Source organism: Squalius cephalus, assembly GCF_949319135.1.
Source record: "Squalius cephalus genome assembly, chromosome: 7".
Classification (NCBI taxonomy): domain Eukaryota; kingdom Metazoa; phylum Chordata; class Actinopteri; order Cypriniformes; family Leuciscidae; genus Squalius; species Squalius cephalus.
The window spans coordinates 34349075-34371984 of NC_137128.1; the positions used below are offsets into that span (position 1 = coordinate 34349075).

A 22910-nucleotide genomic window follows, 5' to 3' on the forward strand; every position below is an offset into this window, starting at 1 on the left:
TTTTAACTATTTATTTACTAGGCTACTTTGAGAAATGCAATTTTCTATTTCAGATTTCAATAAATCAACATATAACAATAACAAATAGTATAATATAACAAATAAGAAAAAGTAATACAAGTATTTTAATAATAATAATAATGCTTTTAAAATTATTACTGCATACTTTTTAGTTGCGGGATAAGAGTAGTCCTTTAAATTGTAGGCTATTTGTAGCCTACATCATTAACTGTACGCTAACAGTTCTTGGTTCATTTTAGGCCAGACATGAAGAGAGTAGTAACCCTACATTTCATTAAGTAGGCTAAGTCGGAATAATTCACCAACTCTTCCGACTGATTAACTAAAAGAACCTGCTGAAGTGCTGATAATTTGTTCAGTATTCAGACTACCGACGGTCGCTGTTTTTGATACACAAAAACAACCAGCTCATAAGAGTCATTCGTTAGGTAATCGATTTTTTGTGTGCTATAAGGATCGTTTTGTAATGGCAGTGGTTTTGCCACTAGAATGCGTATTAGCCTAATACCTTTTTTTACAGTCTATGCCTAATACGCATTCTAGTGGCAAAACCACTGCCATTACAGTGCCACGAGGCTTACCGGAGATTCCCTCTCTTGAGTTTGTGTGCTCTAAATAGTCTACTCACTGAAACATCATTTTGACAATATTATCAAATGAAAGCTTATAAGCTTAAAAAAGAAGTTAAAAAACTATTTACACATTTGCATATATTTAATATATATATGTTTGCAGATTGGAACTGACGTGCTGATGAAACGGATTCACCACTTCCAATGAAATTTAGCTGCCGTTTCACTAATTTTAAAACATGTAAACTTACCATTAAACATAGGCCTGCATGCAATCAATCCGAGTTACTTTGGTATGAAAACCATTCATTTCTTATCTGGTGCTTTCTTTTCCTTAAATTGCTTATAAAAGTTGTTGCATATAGGCTATGAAAAAAAAAATGCATGTACAAGCTATACAGCACCAGCGGCTCATTTTTAATAGGCTATAGATACTGTAATTTAAATGAAAGTAAAACACATTTATAAATGCTTACAAAGGCAAACTGGTAGAATTCACATAAAGAGCCATTATGAATTACTTTTTTTATGAATTAACTCATTAACTAAAATATTTGCAGACAGTGCATGACTCTCAAAAATAAAAGTTAGGCTATTATGGGCCAGACAGGTTAAAACACTGCATTGGGAAGTCAAACCATTTTCACTAAGCCCGCATGCAAAAGTAGCCTTAGCAGTTTTTAAAAAATGTATTGAATTAAAAATATATATTGACTAAAACACTTTAAAACTTTCATTTGTTAACATTAGTTAGTTAGACATTGCATTTGAAAGTTCAACATTAATAATTTTTTAAGATAAAAAGTTGTATCTGTTAACATCAGTTTATTATTTTCTTTTATTAACAACTGTTAATAAATGCTGTAAAAATATATTGCTCATTGTTTGTTCATGTTAGTCAATGCAGTATATAATGTCAACAATTGAGAACTTATTGTAAACAGTTACCAAAATATGGTAATTAAAATGTAAGGCTAAACAATATTTCTAGGCCCTGATAACACATAGGGCCAATGATGAGAAAGTCACGGTGAGAGCAGCGCTGCACGAAGTCCTCCTACACAGCAAGTGGTGCTGCTGGCTCAGAAATGTCTCAGCCTCTGTAGCGTTTTGTTTTTATCTCCATCTTAGAGCGCGCTGTCGCATCAGAACATGACTGAGGCCGTGACAGAGCACAGCAGCGCGCGCTCACGTCTCATATCCATCTCTGGCAGGTAACACTCATCAACTCATGCGCCTTCAACATTGCATGGGAGAAACGCGTCATGATCGGCAGGATTCCCAAAAATGGAGACGTAGTGTCTTAATAATAAAAACATTTCCTGAATGATTCCCGTCAAATCGTTTGTTAAAACAAATCTCAGTGTCCCACAGGGCTGGTAAGGTGGGCGTTTCTCCGTGTCACTGGAAGCAGCAGTTAAGCAGTTATGACAGATAGATAGGTAGCCTAAAACATTCGGCCTGTCGAAATAATCTACAACGCATTTCGTAAGCGACACCAGTCTGTTTTTCTGATGGTTGTGATAAACAGGTGATTCCCTAAAGTTAAAATGCTGTGTAGGCTACTGTAAAATTGTTTAGCCTAGATTTAATAACGCATAACACGCGAGTTGTTTAAGTTGAGTCAAATTCTTTGCGTGTCCTCGAATGGAAGCGACGAATAAAACAAGCAAAAAATAGATGTTATTTCATTTTACTACAAAAACTCCCTGTTCAATTATTCCGACGCTTCTCCTTATTAAATTATTTTACTTCTGTTATGCGCGTCTTATATTTAATGTTAGACTATCATAACATTATCAAAATATTATCATAAACTTTATAACCTACCTTTGTATTTAAACGGATTATGTAATATATTCACAAGTGGACTATAGTGGAATAAGAATTTCACGACGCCGAGACAACTCTTAGCTTTTATATGGTTTGGTAAAGCTAATAGCCTTTTTATAATTTAGTTATTTAAAATTCGTTAATCTGCATTGTAAAATGCTCGTAGCTCGTTGTAAAAAAATGTTTGTATTATTATTATTATTATTATTATTACTGATTATGGTAGTAGGCTACAGAAGGAGTCTGAATCAATTTATTGACTGATCTTTTGGGATTAAAAAGGTTATGTCTGTGAAATAGGCAATTATTTATCGTCTACGTCACGAGTCATGACATATTCTGTAAATACAGGGTAGAATAAACTGTTAATATTAAACACTATAGACAACAATTCACTTAAAAGGCTCGAAAGACGTTTACAGCAAACAGTGAGAGAGCGCGGGCAGCACAAATTCACCTTTTCATTGTTTTCTTAATGTAGCCTAATAATAATTTCCCAGAAAACTATTGTAACAGTCTGACAGAGACAGATAGCCTACTCTAATCTGACAGAGAAAAGAAATTAAACAGTTTTAATTTTAAAAACTAAAAGTGCAGGTCCAGAAAAGAAGCGACATTTGCTTGTAGAAATCGACCAATCAACATGTTGCATTTGCAAGCGTCATATTTTTAACAAAATATACATTCCTATTTTGTTCAATTAAAATAGTCTTTTATTCAGTGTATTGTTGATATAAATTCCCATTTTGTTAAATGCAGATTTAAACCTTCAAATAATGTATGCTAATTTTCATAATATAGTTTTATAAATTAAACTGATAAGATGTAAATGTATCAAATAATAAATAGAAGAAAAACGTTTTCAAAAATATCATAAAATAAAAATGAATTTATGAAGTTGAATGAATTACTATACAGCTAAATTATTTTCATTTAAAGAATTGTTTATTTTAATTATAGCTACTTTTTAATGACATTTTAAGAATTTGCTAAACTTGTACATTTACAAATGTCTTATGTGTAATAAATGTGAGCCGTGCTATAACTCTAAAAGGCCATGTTTGTGCAAGTACTCATCATGATATATTGTTGTTGATCAAAGTGTGCTCATCACTGTAATTTCCAGAATGTTTATTGGTTTATGATTGTTTGGGTTGGGAATTCTTTGAGCTATAAAGTAACGTTGGTGAATGCATTTGTTTTTTTGTTTTGTTCATGATTATGATCTGGCTTTAACATTTGATGATATGAGATGTTGGCCTAAATTAAAGAAAACATATAGAATTCACTTGAAGAGTCATACAATCAGCATTGATCAGCTATGACATTATTATCTTGGAAAAAACGTTACAGCTTTTGTCATTATAGTGTGTTCTCGGCTCTGTAACCATTGGTGTTTTATGGTCTTTTGGTAATTTTTGTCTGGTTTTAGAAGCCAAAGAACATTGCCTACTTATGAGTTATTTGCTTGAAGCAATTACATGCAGCATAGGCTACATTTTACAATATATTTATTTTTTATGTCATGTTTTATACTGGGCTTTATGTCGGAAAAGCTACAGCCTATATAACCTTAAGAGCTTTAATGTGAATTCTGCCTTTATTATAAATACTAATTACTATTATGTAATTACTTTTTTACCCTATGAATTTTTTTTCTTTAATTTGAGTTTTCGTTATAATTTTTAATAACAAGATTTAGACTTATATTTTATACACTTTCTATGCAAAGTAAATAAAAAGCAGCATTGTCACAAACTGCTCCGAGACAAGAGGGTTGAGGATCCAAATGCAGTATTTATTGAACAGGGTAATCCAAAGACGTAATCCAAGTACAGGCAAGGTCAAACGCAATCAGTCCATACAAACAAACACAACAAGGCAGGGAACATGGACAAAAGAGTAATCCACAGAACAGGCAAGAAATCCAAAACCAAGAGACATGAAACCAGGGAGAAATTGCAGTGTAACACTAAACAAGACTTCACAGATAATGAATGAGAAAACGAGGCTTATATGGGGTGAGCTAAACCAGATAATGAGACAAAGGTGAATGTGATAATGGATGAGGAGTCCGGGCAGTGAGTTATGGGAAATGTAGTTTGTGAGGGAATGACAATAGTCTGATGTGGAGTGCCATTGAGAGCCACCAGAGGGCACTCCAGCTGGTGACCGTTACATACAAAAAGCATTTGAGAGCATTTCGGGATTTTTTTTTTTAAATGCTAATGTCGGTTTCTTTTTAGTAACTCTTTGCTAAAAGAGACTTAATTTCAGCAATGTTTGTAAACATTTATCTTTAGTTATATACTGAAAACCGTGACAGGATAAATTGTTTAAAATACATTTTTCTCAGATTTGCTAATGCAATATACTATTGTAATTACATGTTTTTAAATGAAATCAACCTCTATCAATTAAATCCAGCAAACCATGCAGTTAAAAAACAGAAGTTGATTACAGAAAACAGGATACTCTCTCAGTTTTTTTCAATATTTTGTCATTTTTCAGTTGGCTAACAAATCACTCTGATGGGTGACACAGATAAACAGAGTCAGGAAGAGATGGAGGGGGACGGCTGTGTAACAGTAGCCTCCAGCAGTGCCGCACCAGTGAGCTCTACACCCAGATCCAACACTCCCACGGGCACCCAGCCCAACTCCATTCCTCTGGGAAACATCTCTTCAGACAGGCAGGCGGTCCAGGTAAGTCCCCACTGGTGTCAACCAGCAGCATATTGAACAAATGATATCACACAATGCCAGTGTATCTTAAAAGAATAGCAACAGCCTTTAAATGTAGTCAAATTCTGAACATTGCTTTGAGGCTGACCTAATCTTCAGCTGCTTACTCTTTGTTGTGGTTGTGAGTAAAAAACTTTGGCAATAGATGATTCCCTCCAGTGCCGTGTGAAGCTTATGATGTGGTGTTTTGCTAGGTAATCCAGCAGACGTTACACAGACCACAGAGCATGACAGCTCAGTACCTGCAACAGATGTATGCTGCCCAACAACAACATATCTTACTGCAGACAGCTGCACTACAACAGCAGCATCAACAAATCCTGACCACTACAGAGCAGGTATGAGAATATATAGTATAATATAATATAATTAATATATTGGAGATTAAGAATTTGTTCCTGCTACTTCTAATCAGGCTGCACAGACTAATGGCAGACAGCCCAACTCCTCCCCTACATCATCCAATGGGAATGGAACTCAGCTTGCTAGTGTGTCTCAAACATCAGTAAGTGCTTTTGTTCTTTAGCATAGAAACTTTATTTTAGCTTCTTCACAGAGCCACTTTTGTTTGGGTAATTTGATTTTGGGAAAATATTAAATAAATCTTTTTTAAAAGATTATAAGATCAGAAAACACTGTTTTTATCCAAACATTTAAGCTTTTGATCGAAGATGAATCATACAGGAAAACACTTCCCTCCCTCTAGATCACCATGCCAACCTCTCTTGTAACTCAGCCAATAGGTCGCATCCAGGTCACTAGCTCCAATAGCACAGGGGGGGCCATTTCCCAGCAGGCCATGCTTCTAGGAAACAGCTCTCCCACAGGTAGCCAGGCCCAAATGTATCTGCGCACTCAGATGGTAAGCAACTATTCACTAAAAGCATTGTGTTCATTGGTGTTTGCAAGTTTCCACTGACTTGACTCGGCTTCTTCTTCTTTCTTCCCATTGCTGTGCCATTATTTCTAAATCTGTAGTTGATTCTTACTCCTGCTGCCACTGTAGCTGCCGTTCAACCTGATCTGACTGTTGTGAGTTCAATGTCCTCTCATTCAGCATCATCACAGGTGAGACAGAGTATAATGAAAAGGATTAAATTATATTTTACACACTTCAGAATTCTTTCAAATGTATTGTTGTTGCAGTTTGAATTAATTAATAATCAATGTAATTCACTTATATCTATATAATAAATGGGATGTAAATGGGATGTAATGATGAGAGATTTTTTTTAAATTAATAATTTAACTGAACAGAGTCAAAGCTATCAAATAAATTTGTTATCCTGTTTATCATAACAGTACTTAGTCATGGACACACTGTGTTGCAATAAAATGATCAATGATGCTCCATATTCATTCAATGTGTTGTCTTCTGCCAGGTTCAAAGCTTGGCTCTCCGCACGCATCTCCCTGGAGCTCTTGCTACTCCACAGAACTTCCAGATCAAGTCTTCTCTTCAAGGTCAGACGCTGGTGTGTCCCCCTCCCAAGATGTCCATTTTCCCACTGAAGTCCACACAGCTGTCCCAGAACCTGGTAGAAGCTTCTAGAAGTGAGTCCATATTGACCGATGTCACTCAGCCACCATCAGCCCAACCACACATTCCTCCTTGTAAGTTACAAGATCACATTTCCATCTCCATTATTTTCATTGTTTTTAATGCAGAATAATGTAAACGTAGCAAATATTGGCTTCTGAAGAAAGCAGAATCATTTTAATTGCAAAAGATCTAAAATAATTTCATGTTGTTCAAGATTTATGGTTCTCAACCTGGGGACTGGGACCATCAGGGGGCCTCAACACACTTCCAAGGGGGGCACAAGATGGCTTAAAATTATTGAAATTAAGATGAAACACACTTTAAAATATTCTTTAAAAATATCCATTATTATTTATGAAACAGCAGTCCCAAAGTCTTGAAAAAGCTAGATATTTCTAGACCTGGAAAAGTGATGGAAAATGAATCAAAAATTTCTATAACAAATATTTTTTTTCTAGTTATGCCAAGATATTTTATTGGTTGGAAACAATGAGAAATTGCTATTTGTGAGTAAAATATAATGTAAAAACCATGGACAGCTGGAAAATCATACAAATTGTGGTGTGAACACTAAAGAGCATTCAATTAATTAAACTTCTTGAGTTATGGGATTTAATTATAATTATTTATAGTTATTTTATTTAATTAGTTTAAGATTGCCACTTCTAGTTTCTGTAAATAAAAATGGTCAAAAAGTCAAAAAGGTTGAGATCCACTTCTATAACCTATTTTTTCTTTTCAAACATCTTAGAACTGTTCTGAATGCTTTGTTTTGCTTCTAATGACTGTCTCTACCGCAGCAACCTTCACACCAGTCCAGTCTCATACGCTGGTCAGACACCAGCTGCACTGCCCTTCCAGCCAGAGGGTGACGCCACACCAGCTCATCATCCAGCAGAGCTCCTCCGCTCACAGACAGGTCCAGCCCATTGCACTGCGTGTCACACCGCAGGACAGCTCTCCTCCACCCCTTGCCCCACAGACCCGTACCACTCCCACTACAGCCACTGTCCAATCACAGCACACAGAGTTCCTCTCAGTGCCCTCCTCTGCGAATCAACCAGCCAATCAGTCGGCAGTTGTGTCTATGTCCACAGTTCCTCCTGCAGCGCTCCCTGACCCTCCACCCCTTCATCTGGGCCCAGTGCTAGAGCCAGTCTCCCAGCATTCACCTCTGGCCTGCCCCCCTCCTCTCACCATGGGTCTGCCTAGGCTGGTCCAGCCGCAGAGACTCTGTCTACGCTCAGTTCAGACCGCAGCTGTCCAGTCTGACCACATGGTGTCTGAAGAGGAGCACCCAGCCGCTGAAGCTGTAGTTCAGCTGCCTTTTCAGAATTTACCTCCACCACAGACAGTGGCAGTGGACTTAAAGATGCAGCCTGCTACACAAACAGAAGCTCCCTCGGTTAGTCTTGTTTGATTTATAATGCGGCTAAACTGGAAAACCAGCATACGGAATAGTTCACCCAGAAATGAAATATCTGTCATCATTTACTTCAAATCTTATTTGCTTTTTACTGTGGAACAGAAATAAGTTATTTATTTAAGGATCGTCCAGGCTGCTCTTTTCCATTAAAAAATTGGATGTGACCAGGGACTTTAATTTGGGCAAGCATGAATTAATGAAATGAAAATTACTTACGACAAGTCTGTTCCTCACAAAAAGCTATCGTATGGTTACAGTAGACTCAGAGAATTTACCATATGACTACATTTATGGTGCTTTTAAGGGGTTTTCTTTGAGGCTACACTACCGTTCAAAAGTTTGGGGTCAGTAAGATTTTGCTTTTAAAGAAATTAATTATTTTATTCACCAAGGATGCATTAAATTGATCTAAAGTAAACAGTGACAGTAAATATATTTATAATATTGCAAAAGATTTTTATGTCAAATAAATGCTTTTTTTTTTTTACTTGGTGAGCAGAAGAGACTTCTTTTGAAAACATAAAAAAAATCTTACCAACCCCAAACTTGTGAACGGTTGTGTATTGTTGAATGGAAAAGAGCAACTTCTTATTCTTCAGAACCAGTTTTTACAGTTTGTTGTAGTCGTAGTTTTTGTCTTTCAATAAAATGTCCTTTAAATGTAAAATTATACTGCATATTTCATCATACTACTTAAATTAGACAGGTTTTTGACTTGAGGAAAATATCCTTTGAATTTAGTCAATATTTTGTCATGTCATTTTCATTAATTTTAGTACATTTTACACTGTAACATATATATATATATAAAAAATTTAAACCTTATGCTTATTCTGAAATTTGGCAGGCAATGCCATTGTTGAAGGAGAGTGGAAGCATGAATTTATTGAAGGATGTAGAACACGTGTGTCCTCAGTATATCAGAGCGTCCACCCCGCCACCGCTGTCCCCACCAGACGAGTCACAGAGAAGCTCTGATGATGTAACAGCTCAACCAGAAAACTGTACAGGTACTTTGAACCCATATCAAAGATTGGTATTGTGGTCCTCCTACCCTTCTGCAGATCTCTAACCTGATCTCTGCTCTGTCCATAGCCGATCCGGACCAACCGTGCATTCCATCAAGCAGATCTGTGATCCGGTCACCGGAGGACCCCACATATGCCAACAGTTCCCCCCCTCCCCTCCTCTCCTCTGCGGTAAGAAGCACCAGCAGGCTTCCCCCAGCCAGCCTTCCAGGGAACCCTGAAGGTCAGCCCTCACAGGCCATCGTTAGACCTCACATCCTCACACACCTCATTGAGGGCTTCGTCATCCGAGAGGGCCTGGAGCCGTTCCCGGTATGTCCACTGGTTGACGACGTAGCAATTCTCAGCTGCCATGAAGCCCTAATGAAGCCCATGGTTCTCTTATGGTTCTCTAATGGAGCCGTGAAGCTCAAAGATCTCTCGTTCCCTGAGAGCAGAGAGTTAGACGGCTGGTGAGGGTCTGCGGCCAAACGTACAGATCAACCAGTTATTAAAGTGTCCCCTTTGGGAACCTTCACAAAGTGCTCCACACTTTCAGAAGTCGAAACCACAAAAGGCATCCCAAAAAATGTTTGGTATGTCCAGTATTGATGTGCTGGTCTTTTTCATCAGGTGAGACGTGCTTCCTTAGAGATGAACCTGCAGGCCACACTGCCAGAAGATAGAGAGGATGAACAATCAGCCCGGGATGACTGCCTTATGGATGCGGACAATCCGGAAAACTCCACTGATTCCGACATTGATAACACACCGGCTGAGGATGGTGGGCTCATTAGCACATTTCTTATTTATGCATTGAGTCAATATGAGCGTTTCTGGCAGGATCTCTTCTGCTTTCAGAACAGACAGTTGAAAACCTGCCTGACGTACTCGAATGCGAGTTTTGTGGGAAGAGAGGCTTCGCTCGTACCTTCCTCAGATCCAAACGCTTCTGCTCCATGACATGTGTCAGAAGGTAAAGAGCCGTATGGATAGCCACTTTTTGTGTCTCTTTCATCTTCTCTTTCAAATCAGATCCAGATCCAACCCTGATCCAACACACCTGTCTGGACTTATCCAGTGCTCCTGAAGATCTTAATTAGCTGGTTCAGTTGTGTTTGATCAGGGTTGGAGCTGACCTTTGCAGAAAGGTAGACCTCCAGGAACAGGATTGGGCACTCCTGTTCTAAACCTCTAAACTTCAATATTAAACTTTGGCCTGTAAATTATCTTGCACCATTTGTTCCACGGGTATGAGTGATTGTTGAGGAGTGGTGTGCTATTACATTGCTAAATGAAAGAATATGATATTTTTACCTCCTGGATAATAAAATGGACAAAAATATTGCTTAGACTTACAATGAAAGAGGGACATGAGACCAGAATACCAGAAGCCGGGTTTCCAATTTTGAGATAACGAAACATTAAGACATGAATGAAATTTACAAAATGCATGCTGGTATAAAGAATATACACTACCGTTCAAAAATGAAAGTGTTTTTAATGTAAAGAAGTCTCTTATTCTCACAGAGATTGCATTTATTTGATAAAAAAAACTGTAAAAACCGTAATATTATGAAATATTATTATTACAATTATTTCAGTTTATTTTAAATTGTAATTTATTCCTGTGATGGAAAAGCTGAATTTTCAGCATCATTACTCTTCAATGTCACTTGATCCTTCAGAAATCATTCTAATATGCTGATTTTCTGCCCAAGAAACATTTCCTATTATTATCAATGTTGAAAATAGCTGCTTTATATGTTTGTGAAAACTGTGATACATTTCTTTATAGAAAGTTCATTCATTTAAAATTTTTTTTTTTTTTTGTAAAAGTAAAGTCTTTACTGTTACTTTTGATCAATTTAATGCATCCTTGCTGAATACAATTATGATTTTTTTTTAATAGTAGTGTATACATGCTCACTTGAAATGGTTGCATTTTTTAGTAAGAATGCATGCTTGCATATAAAGATTATAAGCTTACACATTTAGGATTAAGTTAATGTGTTCATAAAACTGTATACTGCAGTACAAGCAGCCTTGTTTATCTTACAGATTCAACGTAAGCTGTAAAAAACGTCTAAACCTGTTGAGGCCAGAAAAAGTTGTCCGCTGGCTCCACAGACCCATGGGCAGGCGGGGGAGACCACCTAGTCGCGTACATGCTGGGTCTAGGGAACACTACCTCAAGCAGGTCAGTGAAAATTAACAAATATCCTTTTAACCAAACTATGCAACCCAATGTTAAACCATAATTAATAACTGGGACTGACCTATTACAACAAATTATTTCCTCAGCAGCTGCAAGATTCCCATCGCTCCAACGACAACCAGACGGTGTCCGATTCAATGTGGACTGAGAGAGAGGAGGAGGATTCGCCAGGGCCGATGACAACGAGGCTGCGTTTGCAGGCCGAAAGAGAGAAAGAGCAAGACAGAGAAAGAGAACAGAGGAGACTGGAGAGCTGCAGCAGCTCTAACTGTGTCCTTGAATCAAGTCCCTCACAGTGGAGTGTGGAGCAAGTGTGCTCCTTCATCAGCTCTTTACCAGGTAGCTGCACAGGTTTCAGAAACGCAGTACACCTTGTGTTCCACTAGGTGATGTTTAATGAATAAAAATATTTATTTTGAATGTAGTGTGAAATGAAGAAGTTTCTGTATAGAATTAATGTAATCTGGATGTACTACTTTGCCATGTTGTCATTATCATGTGACGTATATATATATATATATATACACACACACATGTACTGACTTTCATACATGTACATGCAAGTATGAATGATATATGGACCAAGTTTTTGGACTGCATTCCTGCCACGCCCGTGTATTAGCTTTGGCCTGGCCCTGATGGCCGATGATTCCTACGTGTGTGCAAAGTTTCAAGAGTTTTAAGGGCCCCAAAAAGCCCAGAACGATTGAAAAAAAAAAAAAAAAATTCCTTAGAAAAACAATAGGACCTCCTTGTTTATATATATATATATATATATATATATATATATATATATATATATATATATATATATAAAATGTATGTTAGTGATGGTTTTGAAAGAAAATAGAAAATATTTGAAAAAGTCACGCACTTCACTTTTAAACTAAAAGTAATGTCAATATGTGATTTCCGCTACATTGAGCATCTAATGTAATAGATTTTTATAATATCTTTAGAATCATATGCTCATCTTTGCATCTCCTCCACTTGTTCTAAGGGTGCCATGATATTGCAGCAGAGTTCCGGTCACAGGAGATTGACGGACAGGCCCTGTTGTTGCTTACAGAGGACCACCTCATGAGCGCTATGAACATGAAACTGGGCCCTGCGCTCAAAATCTGTGCACAGATCAACGCTCTCAAAGAACCTTAGGCTCGTCTTTCCACAACCAGTCATATTCTGTCACAATATCTGAGTCAGCTTCCTTTCAAAGTGCCATGACTTCAGTGTGTGGCCATTCTACAAATACTGCAGACATTCATGGGGACCTCCTTCTTATACCTCAATGTTTCATGGTGGACTTAACTTTTGATTTCATTCCATTCAATCCAATTGTAAGGTAAAGTTTTGTATAACATCTATAACTAAATTCTGATCTTGTGTATTGGATTTATAATAAACAGACCAACTGGAAGGGTAGAATGAGGTATGATGTTGCTGTGCAGCAACAATTTGTGGAAGTTGGCACATAATGTACAAAGTATTAAAAAAAACATAACACCGTTTAAATATAAAGGAACTCTTTAAATGACATAAATGTTTACAAAAATACAGAGTATATAATGTGTGATGAAAAATAAAGATTTATTGATAAACAATTAAGGTCTGTATAAAATCTTTATATACATTAGACCAGAACTCAGTTGCAGTAAAATGCAACTTCTTTGGCATCTTTTCGCACAAAGTTGTAGAAAAAGCCTCTATGCACGGCAAAGTTCTTGTGAATCAGATGGCTAAAAGACAACATTTTAGAGACATCAATTGTGTTGATTGTAAAAGCAGCTTGATATTGTTCAGTTAAAGTTACAAACGTCCCTTGCACACACTTAAGCATTTTCTAAACAAGTAGGCACAACATCAGTTTTAGTTAAACTGAGGAATACAATAACCATATTGTTTTTAAAATGTTGTATTTATGTACAGGGTATTAATTTATTACACACACTGCACACATTAAAAGCACTGTATTTTGTTGATTTTAGCATCAAGATGTCAGAGACTAACCATTCAGTTCACAAAGTCTCAGAGATCTGATGATAAAAAATTAATAACATTTTTAGCTTTTAGTTAAAGCCATAATTGTTTGCCAGGAAAATCATTCATTTCCTATATACTTTAATCAATTATTAATGCCGTCAAAAATATTATAGAAAATATTCCTGGGAATAAATGGTATAAATTAAGCTCATAAAAGTTACTGTTTCTTTGAAACATAGGGGATGTCACTGTCTATGGCGCTGTGTGATTTCCTTGAGCTTCATCTGCTGTTCAATCATCATGTCAAACTCTTGTCTTTCTCTAAAACGCAGTGAAAGAAAAAAAGTTCAAACGGATGCAAGATGCAGTTTTTCCAAGTCAGTTCAAAAATACTCTACCTGTTACTAAAGCACGGCCCTCTGCGATACTTCTCCTCTGCCTTCTCCAGGGAAAGCTTGTGGACTCCAGCAATGGCATGGATAATGGCCTAGAAAGCAAAACAGTCCCTGAAACATGGCTATGAATGATGCCGGAACATGGTCAGCTGAAAATATTATACACTACCATTCAAAAGTTTGGGGGCAGTGAGATTTAAAAAAAAAATGTGTAATTAATACATTTATTCAGCAAGGATGCATTCAATTGATCAAAAGTGAAGGTAAAAAACATGAAAAAAAATAAAATAAAAAATTCACACCAACCCCAAACGTTTAAGGTCGTATAAATCTGTGGTTCTCAACCTCTCTTGCAGGGACCCCCTGACAGGCAATGTTTCTGTTTTAACCCTGAAATGGCACACCTGATTCAATTAATGAGTAGTTATTAGAGTAGGAAGAGTAGGAATTAGTCAATTAATCAATTAGTCAACTACTCCTTAAGCCTTTAATTAACTGAATCAGGTGTGCCATTTCAGGGTTAAAACAGAAACATGACCTGTCAGCGGGTCCCTGCAGGAGAGGTTGAGAACCACTGGTATAAATGAAAGGGTTAGTTTACCCAAAAATGAAAATTCTGTCATCATTTACTCACTCTCAAGTTGTACCAAACCTAAATGCATTTCTGTCTTCTGCAGAACACAAAAGAAGATATTTTGAAGAATGTCGGAAACCAAACAGTTGATGGGCCCCGTTGACTTCCATAGTATTCTTTTTTTTTTTTCATACTATGGAGGTCAATGGGGTCCATCAACTTTTTGGTTTCCGACATTCTTCAAAATATCTTCTTTTGAGTTGACAGAGATGACAGTATTTTCATTTTTGGGTGAACTATCCCTTTAAAGGCGATTACCTCAGGCAGGAGCACATCAAGAATAAGCCGGATCCGGTCCACCTGGATGTTTTCTAGGCAGGTGTTTATTTGAGGGGCGCTATCGCAGACTTTGTTCAGGTAGCGGTACACCTTATCAACCTGCTCCTCATCTTCCAGATAGACATCAACCACTGGTCGAGAAGGCTTCTGGAGGGCCTGCATCCATTTAGATGTCTCGCGACCGCTGATGACTGCCTGTGTGCACCAGACAGAGGCATTAGTTGTGTGCATACATGAACCTGTCTCAATACATCAATATGAATATCTTTATGAATACATCAACAAAAATTGTACCAGTAAGCGGTTTTCGACTTTTTGTCTGATGATAAAGTCAATCAACAACTCATTGGCGCGGTTCCGTGCAGCCTTGGATCGGTCGGGCAGCACTTTCTTGGAGAGGAGCTCATCCTGCTCTTCCACAGTGATGTCCTCTGTGTTATTATCGGAGTTGTCACACTCTTCGCCCAGAATCTCCTGACTGGGGAAGGTCAGCACAGATTTCTTCTCAGAGTACTTCCTCCGCACTGGGCAACCTGGGATCATCAGATCAAAGGAACATTTCTGTTAAACCAGCACTGGTGAAGGAGGCTGACCTGATTCATAATGAGGTTTTAACCTGGTTTACACAGATTGATTGTCCATTTCTAGCCATTAAAATTATCAATCAATTAACTGATTAATTGTTAAAGTTATTACCACAAAACGTGGAGTACTACAAATACCACGTTAATTCATCTAAAATATGGAAGTATTGGTATTTTCCTTTTAATAATGTTTTAAACTGCAACATTTATATTTAATATGAACATAATTTGTTAAAATTTACCATTCATTTATTATTTATGTAAATAATGTAATATTAATGTACAGATAAATTTGTTATTTTATTCATTATTAAAATATGTATCTACCTCGCTGTGCATTATGCATGTTATCTCTTTTATTTGTGCTAATTATTGTTTAACTAACTAAATTTCATTGAATTGCATCTAATGACAAAGTGTCTTAAATCTTAAATTAACAACAATTAACATAAAATTACAAATATTTTAGATGTGCATGAAAATATATAATGAAAGGAAACTTACTGATGTCAGCGGCACAATATTCGATGAAGGAGCCAGAGAAGGATCCACACCCTGCCAGAAAATATTTTTATTATTATTATAATTTTTATTAAATATTATATTTTTTTATATCTTTGATGAATATTTTCTATCTTTTTGTGTTATTTCACAAGCAAACCCTCAGTACATACAAATAGAGCACTGTGTGAAAAGTGGCTCAAATGATTTCATTTCATATTCCTGCTGTGCATACAGTGATATATACAAAAGCATATATCATTTGATTACATTCACTGCACACTATTACCATGACCTTATTTAATCTTGACAAACTATGTATGATTAGAAAGATTTAGGACTCTAGTTTCGATATTTGACCACTATGTGATTGTTGATGAAGTTACAGTGACAGTAATTTCTTAATTTCTGTCAGGAGTGCAAAATCAATCAACAATTATTGATATTTCATGTACAATAAGGCACATACGTGCTCCGGTTTGTTTGTGTTTGCTACACACAATTAGGGCATTTAGTCAAAGTTTGCACATTTGGATAAATATTAATAAATTCACACATTTGATTCTGCTACATATTATTTTTATTAAATGTTTAAATGTACATGAGTACTTAAGTTCTAAAGATAAATACCAATGCGGATCATATAGTCCGATATCAGTTCCAGAGACCAGGTAATAGCACTGCCATACTTCTCTTTTGCTAGGTCCTAAAAGAGATATTAAAAAGAAAATGCCAACCATGTCAATAAAAATGTCTTGTAGTATATACTAAGTGTAACAATGTCTTCTGATGGCAGAAATATTAAAATAGTTAGCATGCACTCTGAAAAAGCAAAATAATGTGGCAAAGAGTAAAAGAGATGTTACTTTACCACCAATTTTTCATACTCTTCACAGTCAAAATGTTTTAGATTTCGCAGGGGTACAGAAAACCTACAGATAAACAAAAAGGAATAATTTACTATACATACCAAAAATAGGTGAATTTTGAGATACTGATGAATTCTTACCCTTTTCTAATTCTCTTTTGGTCGATTAGGTAGCAATCAATAAATATGATGCTGGCTTTTTTGCTCTTGTGATTCACACTTTTAACCTGTGGCACAGAAGAGCACACTAGTCATCAACTACAGTCTAAAATCAAGAGTTAAAAAACTGCACAAAATCGTATGCTGTACTTACCACTGCTGGCCAGTAGGGATATTTTCTCAGTTTGCACCACACGCAAAGTCCCTCTGAGATTGACAAAGGCTCTGGAAATCAAATATCATTGGCCAAATATATCAAAGCATTGGCCAAAAAATTACATATACACATACACAAGGGATTGCGCTCACTTTTATTGTCCTGCTGCAAAAAGCTGGGCAGCTCCTCTTCATCATCATCCTGGTCCTCTTCCTCCTCCTCCTGCATGAAGACAGAGTGGTTAGGAGGATGAGGCTCCTCCTGCAGGCTCAGCTCGATGGAGAGGTCAGAGGACATGGTTTGATCTGCTAGGTACATGACACGACATTATTTCATTATGACGACTGATTTCAGAAGAAAATGACAACACAATCATATATCTGAGGTTCTGTTTACACCTATTAACATTAAAAGTGATATAATGTACTAGATGTAAATACATAACCAGACTACATTATATTGATTTGTATGAGGGCCCAAAAATTATGTATACCCGATTTCAGTGGCTCTGGCTCCTGGGTTTCAATGCAAGGTTTACTTGGAGTTTCCGTCTCAAGGGATGGCTCTCCCTCAGGAGATTTTACAGGAGACGTTGCATTCTTCCTGCAGCGTTTCACTGGGGGAGAGGCACTTGGCTGTTCCTGCACTTTCTTTTTCTTGCGACCTCTTGGCCTTCCTGCAGCCGCGATTCTCTGAGGTCTGACGCATCTTGATGGTGTAGCCTCTGGAGGTGGTGACTAATAAGAATACATGAAAAATAGTTAAGCCAGGAATTTCGTAGAACAGTTCAATAATGCTATAATGGCTTTCATAAAAACCTTTGTTAGACGGGACACTTTGACTTTCTGACGACTTTGTGGTGTGCAACTATTCTCAGCTCTTTTTGGAGACAGGGGGTGGAGGTCTGAGTTCGGTGTGGAGCTTAAGAGAGGGCTGGACTGGACACAGCTCCGTTTTGGGGTGCGTGGTCTGGAAGTACAATCACCATTAGTGTGGCAGGACGATAACTCCTTGTGACGACGAGGAGATAATGTAGTACATGTGTAAAGCCCTGTAGAAACATCAAAAGGGGTTTGATGGTTTTGAGGTTTTTTAGAGTGCCGATAACGTGTCCCTTTTGTTTTTGGAGAGCGTAAGTGTTGTTCTGGGCATGAATTGTCCAGTCCATTTGCACAAGCTTTGCTAGCAGCTACTTCTTTCTCATTGGGTTGAACACATTTCTTTTTCCTTCCCTTGTGAGATCTTTTTGAAGTCTTTGATGGGCATTTGGGGGTAGTAATTTTTTGAGGCACCGTTGGCTCAGGTTTAAGTGAGTTTGAAGACACCAGTCCATTTATACCCATTAGTTCATGTGGTGAATTCTGTAAACAAGCTGATGAGTCGGGAGGAGCACTCTGGTTTGCTTTTTGAGGTTTCTCCTTTTCCTTCTTGGTCTTTCTTTGTTCGCATGATTCTGCAGTATTCAGACCTTGAGATGCTGTGGTTTCTTTACTTGGCAAGATGGAAGCTTCGTCGCTTGAAACAGGTTTGTTAAGTTTAGCAGAATCTTCAGAAATGGTGCGACAGGTCCTACGAGGATTTCTTCGGTGGCGTGAGGACAAGTTGTCTGCCGAACTCATTCCTGCAACCATTGATGTCTCAGCACATTGGCACCACCAAGGTTGGTCTCATTATGCTGGTATGCAAAGAAAAACAAAGTGAGGTCTGTTAGTCATGTTAGTTGTCAAAAGTGTCATGGACATATCCAACTTGCCATAAGTTTAGCAACGGACACATAGCAACTGAGAGTTTGCCGATAAACCTGGTACACAAAGACCTTTTACTGTAAATACATAATATGCATGACTTTATAAGCAGGCTATATAATAACTACCAAATAAATTATAAGACATTTCAGGAAATTGCATTACAGAGTATACTAAACTTAACGCTGATCTTACTGAGAAATAAAGCCTTTAAAACCGCTGTTAGTTTATGTAATCATCTGGGTTTGTTGAAATACTAGAACTGACATAACCCAAGTAACGTTACTTTAGCTAAAAAAAAAAGAAGCTAAATCAACCGTATAAAAATCGTAATATGGCAGATACGACGATATACGCAAAAAAATGCAACATAAAAGAAAGTATCTACAGCACATCAGACGTGTTGACTAGGAGCGCTGTGTATTAACGTTAGCATTAGCAGCTCCATGGAAAACCAATGTAACACGATCAGCCAGCGTATGTCATAGTATCCTAAAAATCTGCAGGCGCAGGTTCATTTGCTACAAAATTTACTTTCAAAATAGTCAAATCAAGAAACTGTAATATAAATGTATGCGCTCATGTGGGAGATTTGTATCAAAGCACTTACTTGTTAGATTTTCAGCTGTTTACGAAGTGCTTGGTCGTGATCACGTGATCAGGGTTACGTTTGAATTAGGAAGTCGGTTTGAGCCATAGATGGTTTGAACAGTCAAAAGTGTGTTTCTGAGTGTTTTCATGTTTTCAAGTTGAAAATATATGAATAATTATTAAAACAATATAGGAACAATTGCACTCATTATTCAATTCACCTCATTTTAATGAAATTAAATAATCAAAATAAAATAATAATTCTAATAAATAATACATTTAATCGAATTTTGAATTACATATTCAATTAAATAATTAATTTAAAATGATTTAATAATTATTTAATTTTATATAAAATTAATATATGAAGATATAAATAAAAACAAACAAAACAACTAACAAAAATACATTCAGCTTAAAACAGAAATATAAATATTTTTACTGTTATGTCCTGATAATAGGAATTCATTTTAAAAATATGAAAAAAAAGAAAAGATTAATCAGTCATATTTCCATGTCCTCCCAACTTTATTCACACAACAACAATATTATTATTATTTTTACATTATTTATTTCACTTTACCATACAAATATCTCAGAAGGTCTCGTTTTAAAGGACACTTTCCATATAAGCTAAGGAGCTATATTTAATCGAAAGAGGTTCTCTGTGGCAGTTTTCTTCAGTTGTTTTGGAAGTCTTCGGTTCCTCGCCCATTAACCTTGCAGTTCCCTCTGCAAAATGGATAAAGAAATAAATGAAACAGTGCACTGTAAAATAAACGTCTTGTGTCGGTTGGATTATAATCACTCACGTTTGCTTGACAAGGTAAGTTGTTTTGTGTTCACAGGCTTTCCTCTGACTCTCTGCTGCCATCTGCTGGCTGTTAGCGGCATCCCTTAAAGCCTCACACGAATCCAAATGATGCGATTCACTGGTCAGATTCACCCACAGAGACTCAATAAGAGCTGCGCGAAGCAAAACAACAAACACGTTTTCATACATTTATTAGGCCTGCCTGTTCTATACTTAAGTGAAATATTGCAATTTAAGCTTATATCGCCATGATCAACATTATAAGGAAACTTTAGTTCATGCATATAAAACATGTAGGCCTAAATGTTATCAGCGTTATATATAAATATATATATCAATGTTGAGTGTGTCTGGAAAGTGTCTGGAAGGCGCACTTAGAATGCCAATTTCATATAGCCTACTCCTTATCTCAAAACATAATTATGCTCTCATGTAAAAACATGCAGACGTCTTTGGCTGCTCCAACTTTATCATTTTGAGAAATATTCCCATATTAGGTTCTCCTACCCTCTTGTTGAGCCAGCTCTGAAAAAAGTCTTGCATGTTCACTGTGGAGCCTGAGTCTTTGATTTTCCAAAGCTGTTACATTTTCCTTTAGGATCATCTATAAACAAAAAATCCAATAAAATCAGTATAGGCCTATTACCATCTTTAAAAAAAAAAAAAAAAGTAAATTAATCATTGGGACACTTAATCAGTTCCTGTTTTATAGCATCAGCACAGACATTTTAAAGGGATAGTTCACTTTGAAATTAAATTTTGGTATGTTTTAGCTTACCTCAAGGGCATCCAAGATGTAGGTGTCTTTTTTTCCGCAGTAGTTTCAATTTTGATATTTTTAGGTCAAACCGTTCTTGTCTGTCAGTCATATCATGCAAGTCTGTGGTCACTGTCTCAAAGAGCATGCACAGAGTCCAAATTACAACAATTCCCCATCGTCCAAATTAAACAATTCCCCATCGTAAGTACACATTGATGGCCTAAGACACGAAACGAGCGGTTTGTGTGAGAAAATGAACAGTATTTATATCGTTTTTACCTCTTATACACAGCCACGTCCAAGTGATCTGAGGGCGCTCGCGCATCCTGGTGTGTGAGTGGACGCAGACTGTTGCATAGATATATATACACTAGATCTCGCCTTGTCTATGGCAGTTCATTGGAACGAATGTCTTTAAGGCGACATCTAGTGTATATATATCTATGCACCAGTCTGCGCACACGTCACACACCAGGATGCGCGCGCGCCCTCAGATCACTTGGACGTGGCTGTGTATAAGAGGTAAAAACGATATAAATACTGTTCGTTTTCTCACACAAACCGCTCGTTTCGTGTCTTAGGCCATCAATGTGTACTTACGATGGGGAATTGTTTTAATTTGGACTCACAGACCTGCATTATATGACTGACAGACAAGAACGGTTTGACCTAAAAAAATATCAAAATTGAAACTACTGTGGAAAAAAAGACACCTGCATCTTGGATGCCCTTGAGGTAAGCTAAAACTACCAAAATTTAATTTCAAAGTGAACTATCCCTTTAAAACACATTTATCACTTTTTGATACTCACTTGCAGTTGCAGAGTCTCGGTTAGAGATGCGTTGGTTTCCCTCTGGCTCTCTAGAATACTTTCCAGCTCTTCTTGCAGTCTGGTCTGGTTTTTAGAGCTCAGTTGCAGTGCAGATTTCAAGACGTTGTGCTCTTTTTCCTTCATCACTTTAGCTCCCTCCATCTTTTCAATTAAGGCCCGATGTGCCACTCTGCATTGTGCAAGGCTAGCCAAGGGAGGCCAGGTGGCCCAAACCACAATGACAATCAGAGAGACCATGGACCACAACGTGAGGAGAGCCGTGATCCAGTTACAGGTGTTCTGGGCCAATTTGGATCTGGCCATCCTGAGAAAGATGATGTAGTAGGACACAAAATACACTGACCTTCTTTAGTCTGGCGTCGCAGCGAGGAAAGTTTATGCGGAATCAAGGTTGAACCAGCTGCGTTTTGTTCACTGAGGCTGGGCTGCGAGTCTAGAGCTCTGGATGTGAGTGGAAGCTACGTCAGCATATCTACATTGTTATTTTAAGGACCTTATCAGTGCTCTGAGGAATAATTACACATCACTGTTTTAAAAAAACATCCATTATTTCCCTGGAGACATTTCTTCCATGTGCTCATGGCATTGTGGTTCTTAAATCACCGTAAAGCCCCATAATGCCTTAATCGGTATGAGATGAATATGGTGGGACAGACTGACAAAAATGCACCAAAGAGGATAGTTCACCCAAAAATTAACATTCTGGCAGCATTTCCTCACTCATGTCATGTCGTTTCAAACCTATATGACTTTCTTTCTTCTGTCTTCTGTTTCTTCTTTTGAAAATGTTTTTTGGACCCCACCAACTTTCTTTTTTTTTTTTTTTTTTACAAAACAGTCAAAACGTTCTTTAAATATAATATTCTTTAAATAAATAACATTCTTCAAAAAGTTTCAAAGCCTTCAAACCACATTTTCACCCATTTACAGCAAAAAAAGACATTCATGTTTAAAATGACATGACAGTGAGCAAACAATTACATTATATTTTCATTTTTGGTTGAATTATCCCCATTAAATTAACTTGCCGTAATAAATTAATTAAAAAAAAGAAGAAAAACCTAAAAAGCACATGTTGATGCCAGAGCCAAAGAAAGACATGCACTGTTATTTATGTCAACACATATCATGGGAAGCTAAGGGTTCTCAGAATATTCTGCCCTGTGGTTTAACATTTCAAAGTAAACAGTGGCATCTACAAGACCCCAAAAATACAAATGTTTATCTGGGTGTTTAACAAAACATG

General features: G+C 37.0%; 3 protein-coding genes across 10 annotated transcripts in view; 1 reads left to right on the forward strand and 2 right to left on the reverse strand.

The window, feature by feature from the left end:
* LOC307162442 (polyhomeotic homolog 3) overlaps window positions 1-12968 on the forward strand; it is a 13092-nt gene extending 124 nt beyond the window's left edge. Inside the window, exons 1-15 of one of the 7 annotated variants that reach the window (XM_079877723.1) lie at window positions 1723-1807; window positions 4938-5131; window positions 5365-5508; window positions 5586-5675; window positions 5907-6032; window positions 6149-6238; window positions 6553-6784; window positions 7514-8118; window positions 8987-9149; window positions 9235-9479; window positions 9780-9930; window positions 10008-10122; window positions 11208-11346; window positions 11451-11703; window positions 12365-12968. In XM_079877723.1, the coding sequence (XP_079733849.1) occupies window positions 4958-5131; window positions 5365-5508; window positions 5586-5675; window positions 5907-6032; window positions 6149-6238; window positions 6553-6784; window positions 7514-8118; window positions 8987-9149; window positions 9235-9479; window positions 9780-9930; window positions 10008-10122; window positions 11208-11346; window positions 11451-11703; window positions 12365-12519 (2682 nt within the window). In that variant the 5' untranslated portion in view covers window positions 1723-1807; window positions 4938-4957 and the 3' untranslated portion in view covers window positions 12520-12968. Of the gene's footprint in view, window positions 1-1722; window positions 1808-4937; window positions 5132-5364; window positions 5509-5585; window positions 5676-5876; window positions 6033-6148; window positions 6239-6552; window positions 6785-7513; window positions 8119-8986; window positions 9150-9234; window positions 9480-9779; window positions 9931-10007; window positions 10123-11207; window positions 11347-11450; window positions 11704-12364 lie in introns of those variants that run through there. The other 6 variants (XM_079877725.1, XM_079877720.1, XM_079877724.1 and 3 more) reach the window with 6 other exon arrangements.
* LOC307162444 (uncharacterized protein) lies at window positions 12874-19363 on the reverse strand. 2 transcript variants are annotated; one of them, XM_079877743.1, is made up of 13 exons: window positions 19277-19363; window positions 17740-18596; window positions 17415-17658; window positions 17074-17229; window positions 16919-16989; window positions 16747-16832; window positions 16609-16669; window positions 16368-16443; window positions 15741-15791; window positions 14947-15185; window positions 14632-14847; window positions 13743-13831; window positions 12874-13665 (listed from the first exon to the last, which is right to left on the reverse strand). In XM_079877743.1, the coding sequence occupies exons 2-13, from the start codon at window positions 18550-18552 to the stop codon at window positions 13590-13592; spliced, it is 2178 nt and encodes a 725-aa protein (XP_079733869.1). In that variant the 5' UTR covers window positions 18553-18596; window positions 19277-19363; the 3' UTR covers window positions 12874-13589. The 2 variants fall into 2 exon arrangements, with proteins under 2 accessions (XP_079733869.1, XP_079733868.1); XM_079877742.1 differs by having other exon boundaries at window positions 17074-17226; window positions 19277-19355.
* A 554-nt stretch (window positions 19364-19917) lies between these two features.
* Window positions 19918-21805, reverse strand: LOC307161827 (uncharacterized protein; the record flags this gene model as incomplete). Its single annotated transcript, XM_079876763.1, has 4 exons — window positions 19918-19989; window positions 20070-20223; window positions 20579-20675; window positions 21644-21805. 4 exons carry the CDS (start codon window positions 21803-21805, stop codon window positions 19938-19940), a joined length of 465 nt encoding a protein of 154 aa, XP_079732889.1. The 3' UTR covers window positions 19918-19937.
* Window positions 21806-22910: the final 1105 nt, after the last annotated feature.